The sequence below is a fragment of the Mastomys coucha genome, unplaced genomic scaffold (assembly GCF_008632895.1).
Source record: "Mastomys coucha isolate ucsf_1 unplaced genomic scaffold, UCSF_Mcou_1 pScaffold14, whole genome shotgun sequence".
NCBI classification, from domain to species: Eukaryota; Metazoa; Chordata; class Mammalia; order Rodentia; family Muridae; genus Mastomys; species Mastomys coucha.
The window spans coordinates 45,156,370-45,169,563 of NW_022196896.1; the positions used below are offsets into that span (position 1 = coordinate 45,156,370).

A 13,194-nucleotide genomic window follows, 5' to 3' on the forward strand; every position below is an offset into this window, starting at 1 on the left:
GGATCCCCCCCCCCGTGATGTGTCCATATGGGTATTTAACACGGATCTCCCCGCTCTGTGATGTGTCCACATGGGTATTTAACATGGATCCCCCCCATGATGTGTCCACATGGGCATTTACACATGGATCCCCCCGTGATATGTCCATATGGTATTTAACATGGATCCCCCCGTGATGTGTCCACATGGGTATTTACACATGGATCCCCCCCCACCCCATGATGTGTCCACATGGGTATTGACACATGGAGGCCAGAAGTTGCTGTGTCATCTCTGAATGCTTCCTGCTTTATTTGTTTGAGACAAAGTCTCTCACAGAACCTGGGAGCTCAGTAATTTAGCTAGACTGTCCTGCTGAGAGCTTTCTTCATCGGCTTGTGTCTGCCTCCGGGTGTGTGAGAAACATGCCACTCTACCCAAGTTTTCCATGGGTGCTGGTGATCACAACTTGGGTCTTCACTAGGCCCAAGGTTAAAATTTTCAGACACGTTACTTTCACTCTATGGTGTACAACACTGGTTGAAACTTCAAGTGGGGAAAAGGATTCTAACTGAGATTGTGTTCTGGGGAGAAGGATGCCAGACAGCTGCTTAGAGGGGTCACCCTGGGAAAGGGGAGGGACGCCCATCATGGCCTGATGGGTGGTGTCTCACCATCGATCTCTGGCAAGTAGCAGTGGAAAAGATAGTCAGAGCTCCAGAATGCACTATTATATTTCCAATTAAAATGTGAAAACAAACCTTTCTTCATGAAGCACATTGGCCTCAGCCCTAGAAAGTGACTACAAAGCTCTGTGATGATTGAGACAAGCTGAAAGCAGACACTGTAATTGATAGAGGAGATAAGTCAATCTGTGTCCTTTAAAGAATAATGAGTTCCATTTTTCATCAAAAAGATCTCCTTGTGCTGAAGAAACATTCTTTCAATAAATCTACTTAATGGCTTCCCCTCTAATGATATATAACATTGGGCTGTGGAGCAGAGCTGATGCAGTGGGCCTTGCCAGGGATGTAGGCCACCCATCATTTGCATTGGTAATTCAAGAGGAAAAGAAAAAAAGACAGACAGCAAAAGCAGAAGCTGCACAGAAGCGTCGCTGTTCCAGGAACGACTCCAGTGCCTCTCTAGACAATTCTAGAAGGCAGAGGTGCAGGGTTTTGGATGAGGAACCAACATTTATGCAAATGTCCAGTCTCCTGCCATCTCTGCTGCTCTGTGGGTTTTGGAATGATTCAGCTTGTCAGACAGCCCTGGTTAAATGCTTCGGATACCTGAGTGGTGAGATCTGGGGACTTCTGTGTCCCTTGAGCTCGCCACCTGACCTGCCCAGCTCACTGTTGCTGTAGAAGATTATGGTGTTTACTGTGCATGACTTCAGAGGCCCAGCAGGAAGTGCGCTTTCACCTCGTCCAGGTGCTGAAGCCTCAGGTGACCGAGCCGTTGCAGAAGCAAGGGCCCACATCCTGCCAAGGGAATGAGTTAGGAGCCCCTGTGTCCTTGAGAACACAGCAAGACTGTGCTCAAACACCCCCGAGATCCCCACCTCTACAAACGTGTTGTTCTTTTCTCTGGGACCCAGCCTTATGTAACCAAGCTTATTTCCTCCAAGGGCACCCAGCCCTCCCAGTACCGCCGGACTTTCCCACATGGGAGTCATTAACCCTGGAGCTATTTCCTTATGGCGCTGTTTGTTTATTCTCCAGTCTTGCGAGTGAGTCAGCCAGAACGAGAAGTGTAGTGGCTTTGCTTGTGAAATCTTACTTAATTCTATTCCTATTGTCAGGTTGGGCAGAGCAGTTAGACCTTATAGTGTTTTCTCATTGCACAATGTTTGCAAATCAATGAGGAGAAAGCCTGAAAAATGGGGTGACAGGAGCTGGCCAGATCAGGCCCTCCTCAGTCCCCAGTCGTCCTGGAGGCTGCCTGCAGTTTCGCAGATACATATGGTCACTTTTAATTCCATGTCTGGGCAGGACAGTGAGGCTGGGTGATGATCTTCCCCACAGATTTCACAGAGCTGACATTTAAGAAGTCAGAAGGAATGAAGGAACAACTCATACAGAACCAGACCAAATCTTTACTGCATTTGCCCCACGCTGGATTCCAACATGCTGATCCAGAGCGTGGTTGGCTAGAAGCTTCTCTAGCCGGCGTTCCCTTCCCCACCATGTACAGGATTTATCTCGATCCTATTCACTGTCCGGAGTCCAGAGGCAGTTACTAAAGATGCAAACAGTGAATGGCTACAACACACAGATGGGGGTGGGCACAATTTCCACAACAGAGTAGACTCCTGGAGTGATGGGCAGAGGCAAGACGTCCCCTCCATGGCTGACGGCATCCTATAGCGCAAACCCACAACTGCTCAGTTTTGTTTCATTGTGTCTTTTTAAAGTCCTGAAATATATGGAAACTACTTGTTCCTAGTATTATTTAAATCAGTTGTCTGACCTGATTTAAAACAGTTATTTGCATACATCTTTGTGCTATGCACCTTAAAGTAATTTGTGTGTGTGTGCAAGATGAAGGTTACAAATATCTGCATAAAAAGAGAAACTGTGAGACTATATGAAGACAAGCATCACATTCCACAGCACATCATTGGTTAATTTCTGAACTGTCAGGCATTATTTCAAACAAGAGAGAGTAGAACAACACACTTGCCACGACAAAGCAATTGCAAGGACAGAACCAAACCCAACTTCTCTATGAGTCATTTTAAAACTGTAGCCTTGTTTCTAACACTTTTCATTAATTGTTATTTTTAAGCTCCAGTAGTGGGATCAGATTTCTGCTGCCTCTGGGCAAGTGAGTTATGATCTGATCTCAAGTTCCAAGGGAAATGCTCAGTTTTATTTTCCCCCAGTTGAATAAACAGAATCATGTACATTATCTCCTGTGTTAGAATAGTGTTGTCTTCACATAAGACTCGGACAATGGTATTAGTCATTCATTTCCTAGAACACAGACACCCTCGTGCGTGCTGACAGGTTTATATGGCCGCAGCGGCAGCCGTGGGTTCTGGGAGCTGCTAGATGGCCGACTTTGATTTCTTGCAGTCCTGAGTGATGGAGCCCGGCTTTGCCTGGTTATTGTCCGCTTTCTCTCGCAGATGCTTGGCTTGTCTGAAAGATTAATACATTAACAAGAGCTGAGGTCTGGGCTGCACATCTTCAGACATGTTTATTAGCAGATGGCACACAGGATTCAAAGGTCACCACAAAAGTGACATTTTAAAGTGAAACAACAATATTTATGCTCAAATAGTCTGCTGATGAGATCATGTGGAAACGGTTTTGATTAAATTAACTTATAAATGGTTGCCAACCTATAGACAACCTAAAAGGCCATGCCTGTTTACCAAATGTCTTCTTCTCATGCTTTTCTTATCTTTTAATATAAATGGCCAAATGTGTTTTGTCTTTTGGTATGTTCGTTTAATTGCAGAATCAACATATCTGTTTTTTCCTTTCCAGGCTCTATGTTTTAATTTTAATTCTGGTGGTATCTTCTATGTGTGCTCTGAGATTACACCAGGTATTATTATTGCTTTGAAAAAGTTTAAATTCTATAGTATAACTATAACTGACTTTCTACTTTGCTAGTATGAATTGGATCTCTAAGGAAGACCCAAACTCAGTCCCTTCCTTAGCAACTTATGGTCAAATCTCCTAAGAAGCTGGAAGCTGGTATTCAGGAGCAATGATTACATTTGCATGTTTACTAAGTCCCTAGCACTCCCATTTCTGTGGCAGAATGTGCTAATGTCCCATGCAACAAAATAAAAAAACTAAATGCAGGAAAAATAGGGGCAGGGGTTGCTTCCAACCTCACTCTGCTCTCTCTCAGTTGCACTATGAAATATGAGTGCAATTTTTTTTTTTTGGCTTAAAAAATGAGTTGGTGAGAGAATGCTTGGCAATATGCAGTGAGGACAGTCCCCTGTCAGCTCTGAGCTGTCTACAGTCCACAGAACTGTCATGATTTCCCTCCATGGCATTAAAATGCAGACACAATGGCCAACTCAGCTTAGAACATCCATTCTAGAAAAGTTGATTATGACTGTATATATGCTTTTCATTCATCTGTATTTAACTGAGGTATGAAGAATTCTGTAAGATTTAGATGTTACTCTCCGGGTTTTTAAAAAAAGCTATACAGTTATCATGTCTCATGTTTTGTATAGATACAAAAGTACTCACTTTTCAAGAGAACCCTTTTCAACATTCACCGCCCCATCAATTGATTCCAGTCCTTGTTCAGAAAACTGTTTCAAGGCACTTAAGGCTGCCTAAAAGGGAAAACAAACGGGAGAACCATTCATTGATTTTTAAAAAAATGAACAAGTGACTGTAAAAGCAAGCCAGGGTCCACAGACTATCATTTTCTGTCCTCTTAAGGCATTTGTGTGCTAGATACATATGCAGGGTAGTGTGTGTGTTCATGAGCATGCTCTGGCTCCTGGACCCAGAGCCTCAAGTGTCAGGGGTGGGAAAAAGAACTCAACAGTATGCCTTCCCTTTTCCTTATTCATAACTTTGAGTGATCATGAAGTTCCATCTGCAAATACAGAATCTCAAAACACTCCTTCCGCGATGATTTTGCCTAGTTGCTCCCCACAAGGTGGAAACTCTGACATTCTCTTCTCTGAAATGCAAGGACATTGGATTTCTTACCTTCAGTTTTCTTTTCAAAATGTGGCTCCAACCAAGCCACAGAATGTGGAGCAGGAATCATGCACAGACTACAGGGTCCCCTGAGGGGAGAGGGGAAGTCAGCCCCCCAGCTCCTGTGGGCCCTGGGAAAGCAGTACTGACCCAGCGGAGCTTATGGAGCTGTGGAGGGCCCCCGCACAGTGTGGGATGCTGTAGGTGTTGACAGGCTGGTGGAGCCTGGCTGGAAAGCTGGGAGGCACCAAAAATGCAATGCTGATAAGATCTACATAACTTGTTGACACTCTTGTGGATGTTCCAAATTGTTAATTCTTTGAGTAAGACTTTGGTTCCTCTTCCCCTCCCCCATCAGGAGGGTTTTGTTGAGTCTATGATAGGTGTCAGCAGTTCGGGATGGCTGAACCTTGGCAAGGCCTGCTGCTTCACACTTGGGGCATCTGGGTTTTCTCAGCTGCCTTTGAAAAAGGAGCTCGCGCATGCGGTTTCCCAAATAGCTGACTAGGTACATGAGTTCTTTGAAATTTCTTTATGTAGACATTATCTGGGATGGGTTAATTTTAAATCAATGGGCTGGGTTTGGGGAGTGGAGCAGAGTTTTAGGCATAAAGGAACTTAACAGGTAACCTACACAGTTCCCTGCCTCCTTTGTGCATCCGTGTCACCTATGACATCTTACATGGCTGTGGGATGTCTGCTGTCACTGCTCAGCAAATCAATGTATCAGTGCAATTGGAAAATCCATGCTAGGATTCCTCTTTATTTTATTCTGTTTTTTTGAGACAGAGGACCATGTAGACTGGGCTAGTCTTAAACTCCGTATGTAGCCAAGAGAAATTTGAACTTCTGGTTTTCTTGCCTATACATAACAATGTTGGCATTACAGGTGAGCATGCACCACCGCGACTACTTTCTGAATTTTGACAAATGCATAATGACACGTATTCACCAGTACAATATTACATTGGGAAGTTACAAACTGTTCTAAAAGTCCTGAGACCTGCCTATTTATTCCTATCTCCCTCCCAGTCTCTGACAGCTCTTATTTTTTTTTTCCTGCCTCAGTAACTTCACCTTTTCCAGAATGTCATGGGGTTGAAATGCTCTACTCTGCAGCCTGTTTCAGGCTTTTTGATTTCTTTTCAATGTCCACTTCTCTTTATAGCTGGATAGTATTCCACTGCATGCATATATCACAGTTTATTTTACCCTTTCACTTTGGAGAGGCATCTTGATTGTTCCTAGTTTGGGAAGATTGTGAATAAAATTTCTATAAATGTCTGTGAAGGTTTTAATATTAGAAATTTAATTTTAATTTAATATTAAAGAACTTAAATATTCCTCTCCCTTCTTTTTAGTCTGTCTCTTTTGTTTTGTAAGTCACAATTTCAATATGCAACTAAAACAGGCAGTTTTCCATTCCAACAAAAGTGTTTCAGGATCCTTAAGTTTATAAGTCTTTCCATGTGGGCCATCCTCTCATCTGGGCAAGTAGGCCAGTTACCATTTTTTTTCTTATAAAAAATTTAATACATTTTGAATTAAAACATAATTATATCCATGTCCCCCTTCCTTCTCTCTCTCCAGTCCCTTCCATGTCTCCCTCCAACTCCTTTGGTACCCCCTCGCCTCAAGTTGATAGCCTTTTTCTTTGACTATTATTGCTTATATATATATAGGCAATTTATGTATAAATACATAAGTTCAGCCTGCTGAGTCTTTGTTGCCTGCATATATATGGTTTAAGCTGCTATTATCTCTGTTCCATGCTTCCTTCCAGTAAAACACCTGTGCATCATATCAATACTCTCTACGTTATAAATTGCTAGACTATTTTAGGCCTAAGATGATGCTGGCTTTTTTATTGTTGCTCTGGTTTTGTTTTTATTGTTTGTCTGAGATGGGGTCTCAGACAGCTCAGGCTAGCACTACCACCTGTGGTGCACCTATAGCCTACTCTGAACACTTTATTCTTTCTGTTACCACCTTCCAAGTGCCGGGTTTCTGGGTGTGTCTCATGTCGCTAGAATACATTAAGTTTTAGAGACTTTAGTGTGCACGTCTATGGTGGTTTGAGTAGGAATGGCTCCCACAGACTCAAATGTTTGAATGCTTGGCCGATAGGGAGTGGCACTATTAGAAAATGTGGCCTTGTTGGAAGAAATGTGTCGCTGTGGAGGCAGGCTTTTTGGTTTTACATATGTATATGTGTATATATGTATATATTTTTTTTCAAGCTCTGCTCAGTGTGGGATCCAGTCTTCTCTGGGCTGCTTTCTGATCAAGATATAGAACTCTGGGCTCCTCCAGTACTATGGCTGCCTGCACGATGCGATGCTTCCCACCATGATGATAATGGCTGAACTTCTAAAACTACAAACCAGCTCCAATTAAATATTTTCCTTTGTAAGAGTTGCTGTGGTCACAGGTCATGGTGTCTCTTCACAGTACTAAGACACCTACTCATCTGCCCCAGTTGAAGTTGTGCCTCAGCAGCAGTGAGAGGAAGGTGTTTCCTAGATGCTCTGCATTTCCCTGCAGAGAACTACGGGTCAGATGAGCATCTGATATTGCAGCTTCAAGGCCCCATCTTATCTAGAGTTGGTTCATCTTCCTCATTTACTTTCCTTATTGCTTGTGGAGTGACATGTGGCTGCTTTCAAAACTTAAACTCACATTCTAGAGACTCAGATTTAGACAGTTTTTTACCTGCCCCTGGGGTGGAGAGATCTATACAGAAATCTGGTAATCTGGACTAGGAGACCTTGGGGGCTCCATGGAGGTGTACTAAGCACAATCTTGTGGGTGTGTGACCTGCCCTCAGCTTGTTCCATTACTCTGAGTTTCTTTATGACTCCTGCATGCATAAGGAGCATAGAGAGCTAGCCCCACACTACTGTGCTCCAAAGACAAAGTCATGCAAATTTAAAACACCCAAACTTTGAGGATTGATTTATGAATATAGAGGTCTTTGTAGATGCAAGACTTTTGAACAAATGATCAGATACCTTGCTCAGATCTGTTAATTAGGTACATTACTGTGAAGAATGCTAATTTTTTATCATTTCCTACAAATGGATGATAGACAGTCCATTGCATGCCAGGGAATTTTAAGGTGCAATGTGATCTTGCTGCATAAAACTCCTAAGAGTTCCGGCCTCTTGGTCCTGCTCTACTCACAAGGACAGTACAACATACAAATACAAATTTTTGTACTTTTGTTTTGGTCACTGTTGGGAATAAACCCTGGGCCTTACTATACAAGCCACATGTTCTACCCAACTCTCATGAAAAATATCAAGTACAGGCTAGCTATAGCCTGTTTTCATTATTTGCTCTGGTAACACTTGACTCAGTGTAGTCTGGACCCAGGAACCACATGACCTGCTTCTCTAAGGCCAGGACCAAGGCATCTACCTCTCTCACCAGCAGAGAGATATAGGGGAGATGAAGGCCAAGGCTTGGAGAGCAAGTTTCATGTTTTAGTACTTGCAAAATCTTGCAGATGATGTTATCCTTATGTCATTTAGGTCTACTACACCCTGTCGTCACTTAAAGAATGTCCTGCAGGCTGGAATGGTGGTGTGCTCTCAATCCATGCCAGGAACAGTCTCTTAAGAGTTCTCGCGTGACTGCCTCTCTCTACAGGTATGCTCCACGGCTTCCTAGTAACATTTCTTATCTCACCAATGAGCTCATTCAGCCCACAGCTCACTGATAACTCAGAACATAATAGCTTATAAGTATGAGAGGATTTCTTTCTGATTTACAAAGGGCAAAGGTGGCAATTTATCTTAGCCTGGGTAAACAGTAAGAGCTACCATTTGGTGAACATCATTAGGCTGCAGTCATGGGAGCAGACCTTTTACCTGCATGACCTCAGGTCTTATCATAGCCACAAAGCTGGTTTTACACTTAAGCAAACAGAAGCCCAAAGAGCCGGGCGGTGGTGGCGCACGCCTTTGATCCCAGCACTTGGGAGGCAGAGACAGGCAGATTTCTGAGTTCAAGGAGCTCTTAGCCACATGACTGAACTTTAGACTGTTAGTATTCAGGTCACAGCCATCATTGCTCCTCTCAACAGCATTGTCCAGCATCCTTTGAACTTCTCTTCTGTGCTCGCTCTCCCCATTGCTTCTCACAGTAGTTCCTAAGCAGAGTACATACTTATTTCCAATTCTTAGAGAAGAAATGTATTATCCTCCAGTCCTCTTGCAGTCCCTAGCTTCCTTTCCAAAGCTGTACGTGACATTTCTACATTATTCACAGTTTGAGCTGACCCCAAATGCCCATTGTCCTTATTTTGGCATTTACAGTTATCCAGGGACCACAGATGAGATGACTTAACTCTCCATTTCTTACCATTATGAAGGTAAGAAATCCTGCTCCATTCACTGAAACCCTCTCCTCATTTTTCTGAAAAAATGATGACTTGTGGGATGTAGAATACTGCATTACTCAGAGGCCAGGGTTACAAAGGAGAATGGACAAAGGTTGATGGTGATGTACAGACAGCCAGGCTCTGATTCTGCTTAGGGCAGCAGAGTTGGTTACCTCTTCTTACAGACATTCACTGAACACTCTCAAAGCTGCTTTTACCTGCATTTGTGTGCCATTATCTGTGGGAACGCAGCAGGGCTTTCCTGACATCATCTTCACTTTTGTTTAATTTATGTATTTATTTACTTTTGAGATAGCATCTCACCATTTCGCCCAAGGTAGACTGAAACTTATGATCTAGCCCCAGATTGGTCTCCAACTCCCAATGCTCTTGTCTTGGCAACTCCAATGCTCTGTCACCCACAATGTTCCACTCCACTTCATTCCACCCCCACCCAATTCACCATCCACTCTTTTCCAAGAAAGGGTATTTACAGTTTACAGAAATCCATGGAATGAGACAGGAGAGCTTCTGTTTCTACAGCAAAATGCTAGTCAGATTGTGAACAGTGCTTGAAAAGCCACATTGCTTTCTGCAAGCCTCAGCTTCATGCTGAGCTCAACAAGCAAAATGAGCCTTTGCTATTGGATCAATTACTTCAGAGAATAATGGGTAGTGATGTGGTTTTATGAACAAATTGTAAAACTTGAGCAGTCCACAAACATGTTTAAACACTTCCAGAATCTGCCCAGAGGATGATAAAATCAACAAAATCCTCATGGCTTAACAATTTCAACTGAATGTACTGTTAAATTATTGGAGGTAGCTGCTTTTAAAACTTTCAAATGTATTATAAACATGAGATACATAATACTGGAGGACACTTTGAATGGGGGAAAGAAAACCACCCTTATTTGGGCTTCATCATCAAGCTTGATGAAGAGGCAAGTTCTAATTTGTCTCCTTACTGAGAGTCAATAGATAACAAGATGTTCTACTCCCTCTATCTGCAGCCCACCCTCTCAGCATGAATGATTTGCTATGTGATATATGTAAACTAATCTTGGGGAGTTGTGGGAAGAAGGTTCTGGGTCCTTAACGAGGCACATCCTGAATGATGCTAACCCAAGTTGGGTAACTTCCCACTACTGTGGATTCCAGGATTTCAAAGATATACTAACATAAAGACCAGAGCCCTCCATAAGGTTTTAGACATAAACAAATAGACAACTCAATGATTTAATTTTGAAAGTCAGAAAATATTTTTCTAGCAAATCAAAACAAACATACTGAGCATCTAATGGATGTGACCACAACCTACCAGCTACATTCTCAAACCTCAGCTTCTTGTGAGTGAACCTGTTCTGTGACTTAAAAAAAACAGGAAAAGAAAAGGAGAGACTAGAAAAGGCTCTTCTCATCTCTGTGTGTGTGTGAGTGTGCTAGGAAGGAGGAGAGGTCTCGGCATGTGTGTGAGTGTGCTAGGAAGGAGGAGAGGTCTCGGCGTGTGTGTGAGTGTGCTAGGAAGGAGGAGAGGTCTCGGCGTGTGTGTGAGTGTGCTAGGAAGGAGGAGAGGTCTCTGCGTGTGTGTGAGTGTGCTAGGAAGGAGGAGAGGTCTCTGCGTGTGTGTGAGTGTGCTAGGAAGGAGGAGAGGAGGTGTATAGGGGTGTAGGTGAGGGAAGTATATGGGTGGTATGTGTGTTGGGATGCATGGATGTCTCTGTGTGTGTGTGTATGTGTGTGTGTGTTTGTAAGTGCACATGTGCACCCACATGTTTTTCTGTGAAGAAAGCATCTGCATAGATACACAGAAATATTTTTGTTCCCAAAAGTTTTTACAACTGTCCTGTGAGTAAAGCCCCACAGCCCTAGAATAGATGTCGCTACCATTTCATGTGTGCCTTGTTTTGGATGTTGTTATAGCAATGCCAGAAACATGATGCCAATGAGATTATTTTTCATGCCTCCTTGCTGAACTTGTGGGGTGTGTGTGTGTGTGCACAAACCAGAAGGGAGATACATTGTTCCAGTCTCTTTTGCTATCTTTAACTTTCCTCTTGTCAATTAGCAAATGATATTGACACCAGCACTTATTCTTCCTGTCTCCTTCTCCAGGGATCAGCATGCAATGAGAAGGTAGCAGCGTTGGGTCACTTGATGAGAGACAACAAAGGTCTTTATGAGAGATGTGGATTTTTAACTCATCCCTTCTGCACAGCAGTTCCTTGTGCAGCTTTGAACAAGATGCCCAATGGATGCTTTCTCTCCTTTGCTTCTGTCCTATTTTCCCACCAACTCCCATCTCAGTTCCCAGAAAACAGGCTACTCCTATCAAAGTCAGTAGTAACCACACACCCATATTCAAGGAAGCCTTCTGGGTTTGTTTTGTTTTGTTTTCTCCCAATGTGCCTACTCATGGTGAGCTCTTGCAGGTGGGGGGCAGAGCTAACTGCAGGATTCTGTTCAGAAAGCCCACAGTTAATTAAATCAAACTCCTGTCAGAAGGAAATGATAGCTTTTAAAAAAGCAAGAATCCTCAGAGAAAGGCTCTCTTGACTTCTCATCTAAATAACTGGACCAACCAACCAGCCAGCCAGCCAGCCAGCTAGAACAAACGAGAATTTCCTTCACTAAGCATAAAGACTGCACAGAGTTGTGTTTCTGACTATATCACACTGGGATAGGCCCTTTGGTCTTCTCCATTTCAGATGTGACTTTTATATTACAAAGGATTACACTGAGCTTCAATTAACGCGCTTGCTGCCCTGCCTGCCAACCATTCCATTCTAGCACATGCTTTTCATTCATGCCTCCACAAACCTATCAGCTCAGGTGATTTCCATAAAATTGGCACTTTAGAAGATGGCTTGCCCTTGAAAAGAAGGAATGTCTGCATGCTAAGGTGGAAATTACTTGTTATGGAAAAAATAATTAAAGGGTAGATGATGAGAGCCAGGCAGATTTTCAATAGTCTCCTAAAACAGGTGTTTAGACTCTAGAATTTGGGGAATGACTTTAAAGATAAGCATTTGAAGTAGAGACTTGGCCATCACCTATGTTCTTGTGGTTAGGATGTCAGAATGCAGCTGTGGCCTGGACGATGCTGAGCAGAGCTTGGCACAGAGCTGAAAGGAATACTTTTCATGTGATGACATCTGCACGTCCATGGCTTTCTTGGTCTTGGTTTAATTATTTTGATTATTTAATATAAAGTCCCCTTTGTTTTATTTTGTTTGTGTACTGTTATTCTGAGATAGGTTTTCACTATGTAGACCAGGCTGGCCCAGAACTCTCAGAGATCCCCATCTCTGCCTCCCTGAGTGTTGGTGTTAAAGGCTTGTGCTACCACAGCTGGCTTTGCAAACGGGCATCTCAGGAAACTGCATGCCACCTCACCCACTCCCTAGTGGGAGGTAGTTAGGACCCTGCAGGTCATGCCCAGCACACGGACAGTGGGAGCTCTTCCTCCTCTTCCTTTTAATTTCTTGGCTGCAAAGTGAGCAGTTTGGGTCTATCTGTGTGCCTGTCTAACATGCTGCCTTGCCACAGGCCTCAAATATCAGGGCTTATGAATTATGGACTGAAAGATCCAAAACTATGAACCCAGATAGATCTTCTCACTTTCTAGGCTGACTGTCTGTAAGTTGGCTGTTGTAGTGGTGAAAAAAGGAAACAATGTAGTGTATGTCAGGTCTAGACTAAAATTCCAGCTCTATTTTGGTTCACCTGAATGTTCTTATACGAATTACCTGCTCATTATTTGCAAGTTGAAGACCTCAACTCCTACTTAAGTGGTACTGGGATTCTAGTGATATTTAAATGAATAAGCTTTCTCTTCAGTCATACAAATATATATACATGTATATACATATATATTATATATCATATACATGATATATATGTCTGTACACACACACACACACAAACATATAAAATCTGTGGTGGCTTGAATGAGAATGGCCCCATAGACTCAGATATTTGAATGCTTGGTTCCTAGATAGGAGAATTATTTGGGAAGAATTAGAAAATATGGCCTTGTTGGTGTGTCACTGGGGATGGTCTTTGTAGTTTCAAAAGCTCAGGCCCCAGACTCTCTGTGTTTCTCTCTGTTTCCTCCTCCTCCTCCTCCTCCTCCTCCTCCTC

The 13,194-nt window shown here is 43.0% G+C and overlaps 1 protein-coding gene across 7 annotated transcripts in view; it reads right to left on the bottom strand.

The window, feature by feature from the left end:
- Positions 1 to 2,057: 2,057 nt before the first annotated feature.
- Positions 2,058 to 13,194, bottom strand: part of Stau2 (staufen double-stranded RNA binding protein 2) — a 292,032-nt gene continuing 280,895 nt past the window's right edge. For all 7 annotated transcript variants that reach the window (XM_031366940.1, XM_031366937.1, XM_031366939.1 and 4 more), the window contains 2 exons: positions 4,203 to 4,291; positions 2,058 to 3,125 (listed from right to left, as the gene is read on the bottom strand). In XM_031366940.1, the coding sequence (XP_031222800.1) occupies positions 3,032 to 3,125; positions 4,203 to 4,291 (183 nt within the window). In that variant the 3' untranslated portion in view covers positions 2,058 to 3,031. The remainder of the gene's footprint in view (positions 3,126 to 4,202; positions 4,292 to 13,194) is intronic.